Below are 15,906 nucleotides of genomic sequence, written 5' to 3'. Positions count from 1 at the left end.
CCAAAACTTTTGACAAGTGACAAGGTTGACCTGAACTTATAGCTTCAAATGCTAAAGTTAGAGCCTTATGGATCAGTCTAAATATATATAACCGCTTTGAAAGTCAAATGCCAACCATGTAGCAACCTGCAAAATGCAGACAAAGCCGCAAGCTGAACCCAGAGGGAAAACCAGGCAAGGCCCATGTCCAGGCCATCCTGCAAGAACTCCAATATGTGAGGCAAAGAGATGCGACCGGGAACCACGCCACGCTCGGTACACCACTCCTGAAGGATATGCCAAACTCGCACAAAAGCCCAAGAGGTGGAAAGTCTCCGGGACCCCAAGAGTGTAGATCTGAATAACCTTTCTTAACTAGGCATTCCCTTTCAAGAGCCAAGCCGTAATCAAAAGGAATCCGGATCGAACATTGGAATGGGGCCCAAAATATTGAAATATGTTTTGTGTATATTATATATATTATGTATTTTAGAAAATTAAATATATATATACAGTGGTACCTTGGTTTACGAGTGCACCGGTTTGCGAGTGTTTTGCAAGACCTGGTGCCTCGTAAACCGAGCGCGCCTCGATTTGCGAGCGCCCCCCCTGCGAACTGGCACCCTCCCCCCCGCAATCCGGCACCCCCCCGCCGCCATCGGGCACCCCCCCGCCGCAACCTGAGGTTCCCCCAACCCATCCGAACCCTCTTCTTACTTTGATGTAGCCTCCGCACCTGCACCAGCATGTCCTGTGCTGTGCTGTGCTGTGCTGTGCCGGTGCCCGAAAATCTGCCTCCGGTGCTGGGCCTTGAGCGAGTTTCCATTATTTCCTATGGGGAAACTCGCTTTGATAAACGAGCATTTTGGATTACGAGCATGCTCCTGGAACAGATTATGCTCGTAATCCAAGGTACCACTGTATATATATATATATATATATATATATATATGGAAGGACTACCAACATCAGATATAGCCTGAGTTTAAGCCTGTGAAGATTGCATATTTTCCCCTTCCATAACCTCCTGGGACTTTTTTGCGGATAATGGGAGATAATAAATCTTGTTAAATGGGGGAATAAATGTCTTTTTATTTCTTACCTTTTTACCTGCCTCAAAATGCAACTGGTAGAAGAGGACTATAGAAGCCATTTTAAATTAAATTAAAATTAAGTCACTTACCAATCCATTTGTCAGCATTGTACCAGGAAAGGTTGTCTTTTGTGCTGTCATAGTAGCCAATCTTCTTATAACTGCCCCCTGTGAAGAGAAGAGGGGTAAATGGGTTCAGTCTCAAAAGCCATCAGTAGCAGATGTAGGGGAAAAACCTTTAGAACTTCAGCAGATAGAATAACAAAGTACGAGCATAGAAACCTTTGAAACATGACAGCAGATAGAGGCCAAATGCCCCTTCTAGTCTGCCCATTTGCAGTAACCAATATCTCTTCCTCTCTCTATTGGCTAAGACTCTTAACATTTGCATCTCCTCTTCTTATTGGCTAAGGCTCTTTACACCTGCATTGTGATGCCATAGAACTTTATGGTTATAGAAACATGATGGCAAATAAAGGCCAAATGACCCATCTAGTCTGCCCATCTGCAGTAACCAATATCTCTTCCTCTCCCTATTGGCTAAGACTCTTTAACATTTGCATCTCCTCTTCTTATTGGCTAAGGCTCTTTACACCTGCATTGTGATGTCATAGAACTTTATGGTTATAGAAACATGATGGCAAATAAAGGCCAAATGACCCATCTAGTCTGCCCATCCGCAGTAACCATTGTCTCTTTCTCTCTCCGAGAGTTCTCACGTGCCTATCCCAGGCTCTCTTGAATGTAGACATAGTCTTTCTCCACCACCTCTTGCGGGATACTGTTCCACGCATCCACTACCCTTTCTGTAAAAAAGTATTTCTTCAGATTACTCCGCAGTAACCATTATCTCTTTTTCTCTCAGAGAGATCCCACGTGCCTATCCCAGGCCCTCTTCAATTCAGACACAGTCTCTGTTTCCACCACCTCTTCCGGGAGACTGTTCCACGCATCTACTACTATTTCTTCAGATTACTCCGGAGTCTTTCGCCTCTTATATTGAACAAGTAAAGTTTACAATCCTTGAGTCCTCAGTGGACAACATAAAACTGTGTACTGCAAGAGTCTTCAGTAAAGAAGGAGCCCTTGAAGATGGAGGTGGGATCATAAAGTCCACAAGAAGATAACAGAATCTCAAATCCGAAACAGTAGAGTAAAGGTGCAATCAAGACTCTTCTGTGGTGGAATATAATGCAGTCCCATAATCCTGAATGGTAACAAAGGGTTTGATGGAAACCCAGAATCCTCAGAGATAGAGTTTCATTCATCCTTGTTCAAATTTGTATTATGGGGTGGGTTGTTAGCATTATTTTTATTTTATGTCTTAAATTTCTCATTAGTTTGTTTTTGCTTATAATGTAGTCAAATCTAAAATGTTCCTCTACCCTGGGTAGTCCCCTCATCTTTGGAGATAAGGATTAACAAGTTTTATAACCTGATGGATGGGAAGAGGGTCAGCCACCGTAGGTAAGGGAACCATATCTGAAATAAGAACATAAGAATAGCCTTACTTGGTCAGAATAATGGTATATCTAACTCAGTATCCCTTCTTCACTGAGGCCAGTCTAAGTCACAAGTAACTGGCAAAAACCCAAATAGTAGCAACATTCCATGCTACCAATCCAGGGCAAGCAGTGGCTTCCCCCATGTCTGTCTCAACAGCAGTTTACAGGAAACATGAAAGGAAATTACAGGATCCTCAATTAAAAATTATCAGCACTCTTCGAACAGCCCCCATAATCTGGAACTCTCTACCAAGTACCCTGAGGGCAGAACAAAACTTAGACCAATTCAAAGGAGGACTAAAGTGTTTCCTTTTTAAAGACGCCTTTGGATAATAGCCTCTTCCTTTTACCTCATACTTTTCTTGCACTCTCTCCACTTCCAGCCTCCTTATCAAAGAGGATCTTCTCCCTCCCCCTCCTCGTGTTTCTTCCCTCTATATGTTTGCTTTTCCTATAAATATTTCACTAAAACTTACCTTTTGTTTTTATTTTAAGTCCTTAATTTGTCCTGTCTATATGTCCTTGTAAGTCTCCCCTTTGTTTTTAATATTGTAAAATGCTTAGAATTCATGATAGGCGTTTCAACACATTTTAATAAAATTTGGATAAAACTGGGGTGTGCATGGGAGAGGGGAGGGAAGGGGCATGGCAAGAAGATAAGGCAATATTATTGTTCTCAATGGTGCCGTATATATAAGAAAAAAAATCAATGACTGAGAGTGTATATGTGTGTGCGCAAAATCTATCATTCTATCTGAGATTTAATATGAATCTTTGTAGGCAAAAATCAAAGGTGAAGTGACTTGTGTGTTCAATTTAGTCATGAGGTATGCATATCCCCTTAACACTTTGGAGGCTTCCTCTGCTCTCCCATTTTTTTTAAATTGAATGACTGGTCTTTTCTTTTGTTACTTCCAGCTGTTGTTAAATGTCTTATTTGCTTGGTTACAACTAGATCTAATACTTACCCTGTAGCTGTTCAATGAGTGTCCAAGCCATTCTCGAGCCACTAGCATCAAATACCACATGACCCTGAGAGGAAACAAAGGGAAATGAATATAAATATGATATTATGTGAGAAACTTCCTCATTAAAGGTGTATTATGGCCAACTTTGATGCAACTGGATAATCCCAATCACTGAGGGAGGGAATGGTTAGAACTTACATGCAAGAAGGCAGACATTATGAATGGAGAACAAGAAGATATGATGGACCAAAGGACTGAGGCAATATGGAGGGAGAAGAAGCTGAGATGTGAAAGGGAGGAGCGAGTGAATGAGACTGGGCAGATATGGGAGGCAGAGAGACTGAAATAAAAAGGAACAAGAATGAGCACATGTGGGAAGAACTCCAGATTTTTTGGTAGTGGTAGAGACTTACTGAGACCCCATCAAAGGACGATGAGTTCATGGCTCGGTAGATCTCTTCAGTGATGTTCATGTTATTGTAGTTGAAGTCCTCAAGGCGTAGTCCCTTCTTAGATAGTTCATATGCTGTCTTATTCAATGCCAATGCTAGCGCCCAGATGGCATCATATGCCAGGGGAGCCTCTTGGAAACCACCTGTCTCCTCGGGATTCTTCCCAAGCCTCTTCTGCAACTTTTCAATGAACTCCTCTGAGGTCTTCAAAAGAGAAAAGATGAGAATGAATACAGTATAGTTACAGTTGGAGTTAAATCATTTATATTCCACGATTGCCAACAAATAATTCATAGTGGATTACATACAAAGAAATAGATCAATTAAACTAAAGATATACATAAGTAACAAGACATTATCCCATTATTAACTACTAAGATTAAATTTCTGAAACAAAAGTTTTTAAGTGTTTTTGAAAAAATGGTGAGAATTACTATAGATCGTATTTGAATTGGCAGGATTGATCCATACAGAGGCGGTCTGATAAATATTAATGCGATTGAAGAGATAAGAAAAAGAGCTGAATTCAAAAGTGTGTTGGAAGTAACCAATCCAATCCTTGGTTTTATATACCGATTTATCCCTTACAAAAAGGGCTCGACTCAGTTAACAAGATTTCCTAAATTCAGCTAGAGAATGAGACGATTCTATTCCAAAATTATCTTGGAACAGAAGAATCAACCAGAGGTTTTTTGAAATAGATAAGTTTTTAACATTTTCCCCAAAAGCTGTTATCTCCGAAGGAAGCTCATTCCTCATTTTTGCGGATAGAAAAGTAAAAGATTTGCAAAAATTGGATATAGTTTTAATACTCTTAACTGATGGAAAACCAAGTTGATATTTGAGTATCAAGGTGCATAGAAATGGGGTGACAGAAGGGTGATGCAAATAAGTGAAATGAGGTCAGATAGAAAGAGGGTGGAAGGAAAGGAGTTAGGAAGAAGAAAAGTACTGTATATGAAAGAAGAGAGACAGAAATCAGAGAGGGATGAGATTAAAGAAGGGCATGGGTGAGAGGGATGAATGAAAGAAATTCGAAAGAGAGGTGAGAAAGTAAACAAAGACTGATTTGAGAAAGGCAGAGTAGGAAGAAAAATGATCAAGAGAGAGGGAAGGTGAGATTGAATGAGTAAGAAATAGGAGCAATTTTCAAAACAATGTGGTTCTATGAAGCTTCGATCATAGGGGGATCATAGGGCTATGTCAAGGAACACCGGACAGGTCATAGACCTGCTGGGCTGCCGCGGGTGTGGACTGCTGGGTGCGATGGACCTCTGGTCTGACCCAGCGGAGGCAACTTCTTATGTCTTATGTTCTTATGAGGCATAGAAGGATATAGGTGACTGAAAAAAACCTACGCCAGGTGTACACCTGGTAGGGCCTCCGCGTGTGCGGATCGCCGGACTAGATGGACCGAAGGTCTGATCCGGAGATGGCGCTTCTTATGTTATGTTAAGTTTGTTAAAGGCGATGCTACCTGTGTCAGATTTTTGGATGGTGGTGTGGAGCCTAGAATTGACCAAAATTGATTGATGCAATTCCCTTTATTTAGGTATAATTTCTACTCATTTTCTGGCTCTGCAGATCATCCAGAATGTGGCAGCACGGTTAATTGTGGGGGTACCAAAATCAACCCATGCTACTCCTAACTTAGGCCTCTTTTTACTAAGGTGTGCTAGCGTTTTTAGCGCATGCATAAAATTACCGCGCGCTAAACGCTTCTAGAATAACACTAGCTCAATGCTGGCATTAAGGTCTAGCACGTGCTATTCCGCGCGTTAAGGCCCTTAGAGTTGCTCTATTGGCTGCCAGTGATGTAAAGAGCATATTTTAAGAATTTGGTTTTAATTAATCAAAGAATGTATGCAAATGTTCCAGGGTATTTTCTGAATGCAATGAATATTTATCAACTGAGAGCTAGATGCAATAAACGTGGGTCCGTTGTGATCCGATTTTTGGCCAGTTCCAAAAGAGCGAGCGATACAGAAACAAGTTTGCATGCAAATGATTTGCATGGAGGTTCAGCATAATTCACGTCCGATAATTCAGCCGTGAGAGTGACTCTCACACACGCGCAGAGTCGGCAGGGGAAGCCACGAAGCAGCCTCCTGCCACTCAGCTGATCGGGGAAATTTAAATGAACACAAATGTGCATGTTTCTCATGCACAATATCTGTCCTCATTTAAAAAAGTACCCCCCCCCCAAAGTTGTGCCGGCCCCCCCGACCACAGCCATCACAACCTTCCCCGATGACAACTGTGAGTCCTCGAAACCCCCCCCGACAATGATGGCCACCCCTGCGAGAGACAAGAGGGATGCCCACTCTTTCCTGTTTCATATGGCAGGCAGGATCCCCACTCTCTCCTGCCACCAGATGCTCCCCCTGAACCTCCCCCTACTCCCCGAACCACCCAGTACCTTTGTCAAAAGTTGAGAGACGGATGGACACTTGATCCCTCCGGCTCCCAGGCCTGCCTGTCCAAAATGGCATGCCTTCCCTTTCCATGGGGAGGAGCTAAGGCCCTGATTGGCTCAGATGCCTGACTCTGTGAAAGTATTTTGCAGCTAGCAAGGCAACCCTTGAGGATTCAGTCTGGCTGGCCTGCATTTGCACTTCAAGCTAGCTCACATTCTGATTTATCAGGAGCTTGAGTAGATTATATGGCCTTGTATCAGTCCAGCAGAGTTTAACGGGTGCCCGCTGTATAAATTCCTCTCCCTGCTCACGCATGGATCCATGGGGGTTGAGGCCTTGGTCGGACTTTAAGTCTGATTGGCAGCCTGAAGATCCCAGCAAGTGGACTTGATGTGCTGATAGAGGCAGCATCTTCTTAAGTTTCAGTTTTTGTGACAGCTGAAACAGTCTACCTGGTACATACAGACAGTGAATACTGCTTATTGAAGTCTATGGGAAAATCAATGGGGGGCAGGGGGGGGGTCTGATTTTGCTGGTTTTAAGTATTTCTAGGGTTGTATTTAGGGTCCAAGAAATAGGTTTTAGTTAAATGAGAGGAAAAAGGGTCGCAGAGACTGATGGAAACCATAAAGATTTAAGTCTGAGACTTATCAGTTCTAGATTTCAATCATGGACCTTAAAAAACCTCTCCATGACAAAAGAAACAACAACCTCATATGTGAGTGTGCAACTTAAATCCTGCTGAATATCGACAGCTGGCCAGCTCAGTGGGTTTTAATCCAACAGGAGCCTCTGCCTAGTTAAACTCCTTTGAATATTAACCCCATTTGAATTTTAACCCCATATTGTTTTCCAGACCTTGCCTTTATCAAGTTGTTTGAATATGGAGAGGTGAGTAATAAATCTGACAAAATACATAGATGTCGGTGATGCCCCTGTAACCTGAGCCTTGTGTCTCTTATCAAATTAGAGATACCCTTGATGTCCTCAGGCTTTAACATGACTGTCTCAGTGGTCACAGCTCCTTGTGTCATCTCACCAAGTTAGAGATCCCCCTGGTGTTCTCCGGGTTTAGCATGACTATCTCAGTGGTCACATGTCCTTCCACGGCCTCCGTCATCTCCTCCATGGTGCAGTTAATTGCTGGGTCCTTAGTCTTGAACCAATTATCTGCGTACCAGCCAATCAGAAACCAGACATATTTCTTCCCATAGAGCTTCTCTTTGTACACCTGCATGCAGTGGAAACAAGAGATAAAAGCTCCTTTATAGAAATGCCCAGTGCTCCAACAATGACTTATGTTTTTTATTCTGTCTCGTATTCTGCACTAAGGTTCACTGATGACTTGCCTTGCAGCATATAAAGACTCCTCCTACAATGCACCACTGACTGATGACTTCCCCTTTAGTCTGTCCTGCAGCATACCCTGCACTAACCTTGACTCACTCTCCTGATTAAAAAAAATGTTATGCTCTGTACTCACAAAAATATTTAGCAGGCAAGTTACATTACATTACATTACAGATTTCTATTCCGCCATTACCTTTCGGTTCAAAGCGGATTACAAAAAGAGTTATGGAAGAAGGGTTACAACGTTAGATCAGAGAAGGTTTCCAAGAGAGGGAAAAGTAGGATCTGGGGTTAGGGAGGGGATGGTAAGAGGGGGGTTAAGCTTTATCATGGTCTTAAGCTTTATTAAGGGATTTCTTGAAGAGTATAGTTTTTATTTCCTTTCTGAACATCTTGTAGTCTGGGGTTGTTGTCACTAGGTTGGAGACTTGGTTGTCTATCTTCGCTGCCTGAGTGGCCAGTAGTCCGTTGTATAGTTTTTTTCCGTTTTACTTCTTTGATTGGGGGGTAAGTGAATGGGGGGGGGGGGGGGTGTTTTTCTATGCCTGGTAGAGGTGGTTTGTTGGATAAGACTCTCTCGCATTTCAAGCAAGTAAGCAGCAGTCCTGGTGGGGTAACTTTATCAGTGGAGTCGTGATGTCTTATGGTTCATTCTGAAAAGTAATTAAATCAGCGCTGTTTGACAAATGCATTTCCTAAATGTGGACATTAGGGGTAACAAAAATGTTATACCGAACATTGTTAAGTAACGTATTGTACCTGTAACTATTTGTGTTTCGCCGATTGTCCAGCCTTTTTCTGTGTAAACCGCCTAGAAATTGTTTGATTATGGCGGTATAGAAGAATAAAGTTTATGTATGTTAAATGCTTGATTTTGGATGCTCGCTAAAACATAGGGGGGGGTCCTTTTACTAAGGCGCGCTAACAGATCTAGAATGCCCTAATGGTAAGGACGCGCTAAATCGATTAGTGCACGCTAAATCAGGCTAGTGCATCTTAGTAAAAGAGGGGGATAATCTCTTTAGTGGGAATCGCCTCTTTTGTGACCCTGGAACAAGTCACTGGTTACATGAAAATAGACTCTTTCTTAATATTGATAATCAAAAATGGTACTACTCTCTTGTGATGAAAAACATAAGAACATAAGAAATGCCGCTGCTGGGTCAGATCAGTGGTCCATCGCGCCCAGCAGTCCGCTCATGCGGCAGCCCCCAGGCCAAAGACCTGTGCCCTAACTGAGACCAGCCCTACCTGTGTTCATTCTTGTTCAGCAGGAACTTGTCTAACTTTGTCTTGAATCCCTGGAGGGTGATTCCCCTATAACAAACTCCGGAAGAGCGTTCCAGTTTTCTACCACTCTGGGTGAAGAAAAACTTCCTTACTTTTGTACGGAATCTGTCCCCTTTTAACTTAAGAGAGCGCCCTCTCGTTCTCTCTACCTTGGAGAGGGTGAACAACCTGTCTCTATCTACTAAGCCTATTCCCTTCATTATCTTGAATGTTTAGATCATGTCCCCTCTCAGTCTCCTCTTTTCAAGGGAAAAAGAAAAATTCCTCCAATACAGCTTTGATCTACTACAATTAAAATGGAAACCACTTTAAAAATATCAGGGGTAATCTTGGATAACAAACTATCTTACCACCACCAAATAAGTACAGTTGTTCAAAAATGTTTTTACAAATTAAAAATGATACGTTCAATTTCTTCTCTTTTAGACCCCTCTTCTATTAATATTTTAATTCATTCTCTGGCCACCATACATCTCGATTATTGCAATGCCCTATATCAAGGCATAAAGCAAAAAGAGCTTCAAAGACTGCAGCTAATACAAAATATTGCTGTTAAACTCTTTAGAAAAGCTAAAAAAAATGTGATAACGTGACCACTTTTAACTGCTGCACACTGGCTGCCAATCTCACATCTACTAACATACAAAATTCTTCTTCTTCCATTAAAATCCATGCAAGAACACTCTCCAGCATTCATAGATGACTACTTCCGTATAACCCTTCATGCTTATTTCGTTCTGGTCAACAAAATCTTCTTGTTCCTTCAATATGCCACATCATCTATGACAGTGTTTTTCAACCTTTTTACACCTATGGACCGGCAGAAATAAAAGAATTATTCTGTGGACATGCATCGGTCTGTGGACCAGTGATTGAAGAACACTGGGCTAAGTCGTGGGCCAGACCCCGCCCTCTCTATCCAATCTCCACCCCAGACCCCACCCCCATAATAGTACTAATTGCACCTTGCATGTCCCATGCCTCATCTGGAAGCCTTCCCTCTGACGTTGCAACGTCAGAGAGAAGGCTTCCGGTTCAGGTGCAGGACGCCTGTAGGAGCCGCTGCCCGTGGCTTTGTGCACTGAATCAGTTAGGAAGAGGGAGCCGGCTCGAAGATAACGCCGCATCGATCACACCGTGGACCGGCGGTTGAAGAACACTGTTTTGGGCCTGATGCACGTGCTGGCCCTGTGGACCGGCAGGAAATTTCTGTGGACCGGCACCAGTCCGCGGACCGGTGGTTGAAGAACACTGATCTATGACACTACTCATAACTCCATATTCTCGGTAACAGCTCTTACCTTATGGAATGCTCTTCCTGTTTATCTCCTTCACAAAACCTCTTTAGCTAGATTTAAATCTTGCCTCAAAACTTTTTTTCTTTTTAAAGATGTTTATGATATTTAATAAAAAAATTTTATCTTAATATTTTAATGATTTATTACTTTTTTTCTTCTCTTTTTTTTTTTAATTGAAAATATTTTGACATTGTTACCTCACAAAGTAAGGATATGGGTACAGGAAAGTAAGGAAAAATACTCCAAACAATTCAAACAAGAAAATCCATCTAGCCCACAAAAAATGGAAGGAAGCGTATATTCATTTTAAGCTAAAAATAAAGGAAGCAATTAGGGGGAAATGAAAAAACCCTTCCCCTTTCAAAAAAAAAAAAATTGCACTTAAATTTTTTCTTCTCTTTCTACATTTCTTTTTCTTTTTTAGGCTTACCGTATTTTCGCGGATATAACACGCGTGTTATACGCATTTTTACATACCGCGCATACCCTTCGCGCGTTATATGCCTGAGCGCGGTATACAAAATTTTTTTTACATATTTCACACCCCGCCCGACGCCCGATTCATCATCCGGAAGGACGCTCGCACCCCCACCGCTCGCACCCCCACCCCGAAGGACCGCCGACTCCCCGACAATATCGGGCCAGGAGGGAGCCCAAACCCTCCTGGCCACGGCGACCCCCTACCCCCACCTCGCACTACATTACGGGCAGGAGGGATCCTAGGCCCTCCTGCCCTCGATGCAAACCCCCCTCCCCCCAACGACCGCCCCCCCAAGAACCTCCGACCGCCCCCCCAGCCGACCCGCGATCCCCCTAGCGACCCCCACGACCCCCCCACCCCCCTTCCCCGTACCTTTGGTAGTTGGCCAGACAGACGGAAGCCAAACCCGCCTGTCCGGCAGGCAGCCAACGAAGGAATGAGGCCGGATTGGCCCATCCATCCTAAAGCTCCGCCTACTGGTGGGGCCTAAGGCGCGTGGGCCAATCAGAATAGGCCCTGGAGCCTTAGGTCCCACCTGGGGGCGCGGCCTGAGGCACATGGGCCCAACCCGACCATGTGCCTCAGGCCCCGCCCCCAGGTGGGACCTAAGGCTCCAGGGCCTATTCTGATTGGCCCATGCGCCTTAGGCCCCACCAGTAGGCGGAGCTTTAGGATGGATGGGCCAATCCGGCCTCATTCCTTCGTTGGCTGCCTGCCGGACAGGTGGGTTTGGCTCCCGTCTGTCCGGCCAACTACCAAAGGTACGGGGAAGGGGGGTGGGGGGGTCGTGGGGGTCGCCAGGGGGATCGCGGGTCGGCTGGGGGGGCAGTCGGAGGTTCTTGGGGGGGGCGGTCGTTGGGGGGAGGGGGGTTTGCGTCGAGGGCAGGAGGGCCTGGGATCCCTCCTGCCCGTAATGTAGTGTCGGGACAGCGCACGGAGAGGCGGGGCAGTGCACGGAAAGTCAGGGCAGGTGAACGGAGAGTCGGGACAGCGCACGGAGAGGCGGGGCAGTGCACCGAAATTCAGGGCGGGTGAACGGTGAGTCGGGGCAACCAGAGGAGAGTCGGGGAGGGCGAAAGGAGAGTCAGGGTGGCCAGAGGAGAGTCGGGCAGCATGCGCGGTATACCCATGAGCGCTGTATACAAAAGTTTCCGTACATACAAGTGTGGTTTCTGCGCGCTATACCCGTGTGCGCGTTTTACATGGGTGCGCGTTATATCCGCGAAAATACGGTAGGTTTTTTTCTTTGGTTTTTTTTTCCCCTTCTTTTCATTTTCCCCATATACGGTAATTTACCTGTACTTTTCTATCATAATGCATTTCTCACCCTCTTTTCTTTTGAGTTTTCCATACCCTCCCTCGTCAGTCTTTGTCTTGTCACCCCAATTGGCTTTATTGCTTTGATTGTTTTTAATCTAAATTATTTTTAAAATGTTAACCACTTAGATATATGATGTGCGGTTTAGCACAATCTAAATACACTTGAAACTTGAGAAAGAAGGACAAAACAGAGGAAATACAAAGGATATAATCTGGAATATATAAAATGATAAAATATACACAATAGTATAAAAAATTAAAAATAGTGCAAAGCTCTGTGTTTCTATCTTTAAAAAATATTGTGTACTGAACAAACCAACATGTTTCACCAACAGGCTGCTTCCGGGCTTAGTGTAACATGTATTTGTAGAACATTAAAAAAAACACATAAATATTAAAATATAATTCATACTAAAAGAAAACACGCAGCTAAAAATTGCATGTGCAAATTTGGATGTGCGCTCAATTTGCATGTGCAATTTTATTAAATGAGCTAATTCAGGCAAATTATTGGGGGTTTTAACGATTATTAGCACTAATTAGTTTTAATTAAAAATTATGCAAGTAAATTAAGGCACAATTTTTAAAAAAGGGTTGTGGAAATAAGAAGATCCTAAGTGGATTGGGGGGGGGGTGTTTATTTTATTTATTTATTTAAAATATTTATATCCCGCAAATCCAACAAGTTCCCATTTTGCGGCCAACGAGTTTCTATTTTTCCTGATGTATCTAAGCAGACTCAGTTAAAGAGGAAGCAATTCCTACTGCTTAAACCTAAGGTTCTAGTGGTAGGGGCAACCTTTTTTTTCTAAAATTTCCCTGTAAATGCCTTATTTCATATGCAAGTGATAGATATGCGTTTCTAGACCCAGTCCAGTTGGAAGACTTTCTTAAGGATAAACCAATACACTTCTCCCTCCGAATCCATGGTTTCAGTATCCGTGGATTCGGTTATTCGTGATCTTTTTTTATTATTTTTTTTAAACAATTTCCTTTTATGGGCTATTTTTTAGCCGCCTGAGCCTCCCTGGAACCTTACCTGGTGGTCTAGCAGGGCAGGAGCAATCTTCGAGACTACAACGGGAATTCACGGCAGCCATTTTGGTGACGGCTCTGCACAGGGGCAGGAGCATAGGAAGATCGCTCCTGCCCCGCTTCACCGCTAGACCACCAGGTAAGGTTTCGGGGACGCAGGAGGGAGGCGGGGGTGGGTCAGAGCCGGCTGAAAAGTTATTCACGGTTTTTCACACTTTGCGGTCCGGCTCTGCATCTAACCCTGCAGATATGGAGGGAGAAGTGTACAGGTAGTTTCTTAATCTACCTTTACAAGTCTGGGAGGATGTTTAGTAGACATTGAAAAAGTGTGCCACATGTTTATTTGCCTGCCACATGTTAAATATCCGATTTAGTTCTTTTGTTTCCTAGCGGCAGCACTAGCGGTCCGAATGATGTGGACTAGATCACGGATATAATTTTTTCTTTGTACTTTATTTTTATGAGCATTCTTGCTACTGAAGAAATGGATATTCCTCTATGTTTGCTATTTAAATTGTAACAAATGAATAAATAAAGAATTAAAAAAAACAAAACAAAACAAGACAAAATCACAAAAGGCGCAAAATCAGTATAACAAAAAGCTAAAAAAACAACAAATTGAAAACATCATGAAAACGGGATAATAAAAACGAGCAACAAACAGACAAAAAACCACCTCTTGGATTTATGCACGTAATTTAGGCACAATAATTTCCACTATGTTTCACGTGATGCAAATGCACGTTCCTAAAGTTAGGCGCAGTTCCCGAGCATAAGTGCTATTCTATAAACTGTGCCATTTATAGAATAACACACAGCATTTTATTTCATTGCAGACTTTTTTGGGTGCCATATATAGAATCCAGCCCTAAGGGCTCCTTTTATCAAGGCGCGCTACGGGGGTTAGCGCGACGGACATTTCATCACGCGCTAACCCCCCGCGGCAGCCTAAAATCCTAACGCCTCATCAATGGAGGCGTTAGGTACTAGCGCGGCAGGCGGTTTAACGCGTGGTATTCCGCGCGTTAAACCGCTAACCCGCGCCTTTGTAAAAGGACCCCTACATGCGCACATGTTAGTCTATGGATGCGTTAGCGGTTAGCACGTGCGTAGATTTAGCTGTGCGCTAAACGCGTGCTAAACCGCTTAGCGCACCTTAGTAAAATGGGGTAAGTGGTCCTACTTTAGGAGTAAGTGTAAAGGGTTAGCGAGCTAAAGATTCTATGCCCACTCTCTACCCACCCCATGCCCCCTGCAGAAAAATTCTGACAAATTCAGTAATGCATGGTTTAACGTTCAGTAACAGTCAGCCTCCCACAAAAGCCATTAACATGGCTACTTGGTAGCCTGTTTCGGGGTGTTTACTGCAAGTTTAATAAAATGGTGGCAGGCAGAAAATTTGTCCTAAGAAATGTTTCCTGACAGAAGCCATCACCTTATTAATTTCTTTTCATCACACTAGACTATTTTAAGGATTCATATTTCTGTGTCTTGAATTTGGACTTGGAGATTGATATGTACAGCGTCAGCATCTATGAGGCAAACGTGGTTATTTTTGTTGCATAGGATTTTTGGACCCCGGTTCGATTAAATAAAATAGATAGAAACATAGAAACAGAGTTTGACGGTGTCAGGTCAAAAGTGCGCCGCGACAAAGGCACGCCTAGACAATTGAGCGCAGCGCGGAGGCGCGCGCCACTCTAAATGACTGTTTTTAGGGCTCCGACGGGGGGGCGTGGGGGGGAACCCTCCCACTTTACTTAATAGACATCGCGCCGCGTTGTGGGGGCGTTGTGAGGGGTGGGGGGGTTGTAACCCCCCACATTTTACTGAAAACTGAACTTTTTCCCTGATTTTAGGGAAAAAGTTCAGTTTACAGTAAAATATAGAGGGTTACAATCCCCAAAACCCCCCATAACGCCGGCGCGATGTCTATTAAGTAAACTGGGGGGGTTCCCCAACAAACCCCCCTGTCGGAGCCCCTAAAAACTGTAATTTTGTGCGGTGCGCACCTCCGCGCTGCGCTCAATTGTCGGCGCGCGCTTTTGTCTTTCGCGCCGTTGCCTATGAACCGAGTTTGACAGCAGAAAAGGGCCGGCGGCCCAACAAGTCTGCCCACACAATAACCCTTCCTTCCACAAGTCTACTCAAGACAAGATGCTGGCATTGTCATATTGATATAGGGACTTTGGATCATCTGCTATATTTTTGTCCATTTATATTTATATTTTGGAAGTCAATTTGGGGACAAATAAATTTAGTTTTGGATTCAAACGTTCCACTATCATATGAGGCTATAATTTGTAGAACGATATTACATGTGAAACCCACTCTAGATAAATATAAGAGTCGTCTATGATCGTGACATGTATAGCCATTCAATTGATAACGAGTAACTGGAAGAACCATGACAGAATAAGTTATACTTTTTGGTGGGTGAACGTGTGCACCACATACAGATATGAAAGAATTAATGCAGAGTGTAGGGGATTTAGTGGTGTATTTAATAAAGTTTGGAGCCCATTGACTAAATTTGTAAAATTATAATCATGTATATTTATCTTATCTTTCCTTTTGGTCATTCACCTTTACATATCCATAGGGGGTGGGGGGTTGGAGGGAGGGGAATAAATATTGATGGTGACATCTAGGCAACTTTATTCTTCATTTATACTATATACTATGTTATATTATGTTATTGTTATATGTAGGAAAACT

The 15,906-nt window shown here is 43.3% G+C and overlaps 1 protein-coding gene across 1 annotated transcript in view; it reads right to left on the bottom strand.

The window, feature by feature from the left end:
- GABBR1 (gamma-aminobutyric acid type B receptor subunit 1) overlaps positions 1 to 15,906 on the bottom strand; it is a 169,916-nt gene that overhangs the window by 76,711 nt on the left and 77,299 nt on the right. The window contains exons 6-9 of the mRNA XM_033915912.1: positions 7,454 to 7,645; positions 3,959 to 4,201; positions 3,546 to 3,609; positions 1,163 to 1,240 (exon numbers count right to left, since the gene is read on the bottom strand). Of these exons, the coding sequence (XP_033771803.1) occupies positions 1,163 to 1,240; positions 3,546 to 3,609; positions 3,959 to 4,201; positions 7,454 to 7,645 (577 nt within the window). The remainder of the gene's footprint in view (positions 1 to 1,162; positions 1,241 to 3,545; positions 3,610 to 3,958; positions 4,202 to 7,453; positions 7,646 to 15,906) is intronic.

Source organism: Geotrypetes seraphini, chromosome 12 (genome assembly GCF_902459505.1).
Source record: "Geotrypetes seraphini chromosome 12, aGeoSer1.1, whole genome shotgun sequence".
NCBI classification, from domain to species: domain Eukaryota; kingdom Metazoa; phylum Chordata; class Amphibia; order Gymnophiona; family Dermophiidae; genus Geotrypetes; species Geotrypetes seraphini.
The sequence above is the reverse complement of the archived record's forward strand: the minus strand, read 5'-3'. Positions and strand labels throughout refer to the sequence as shown.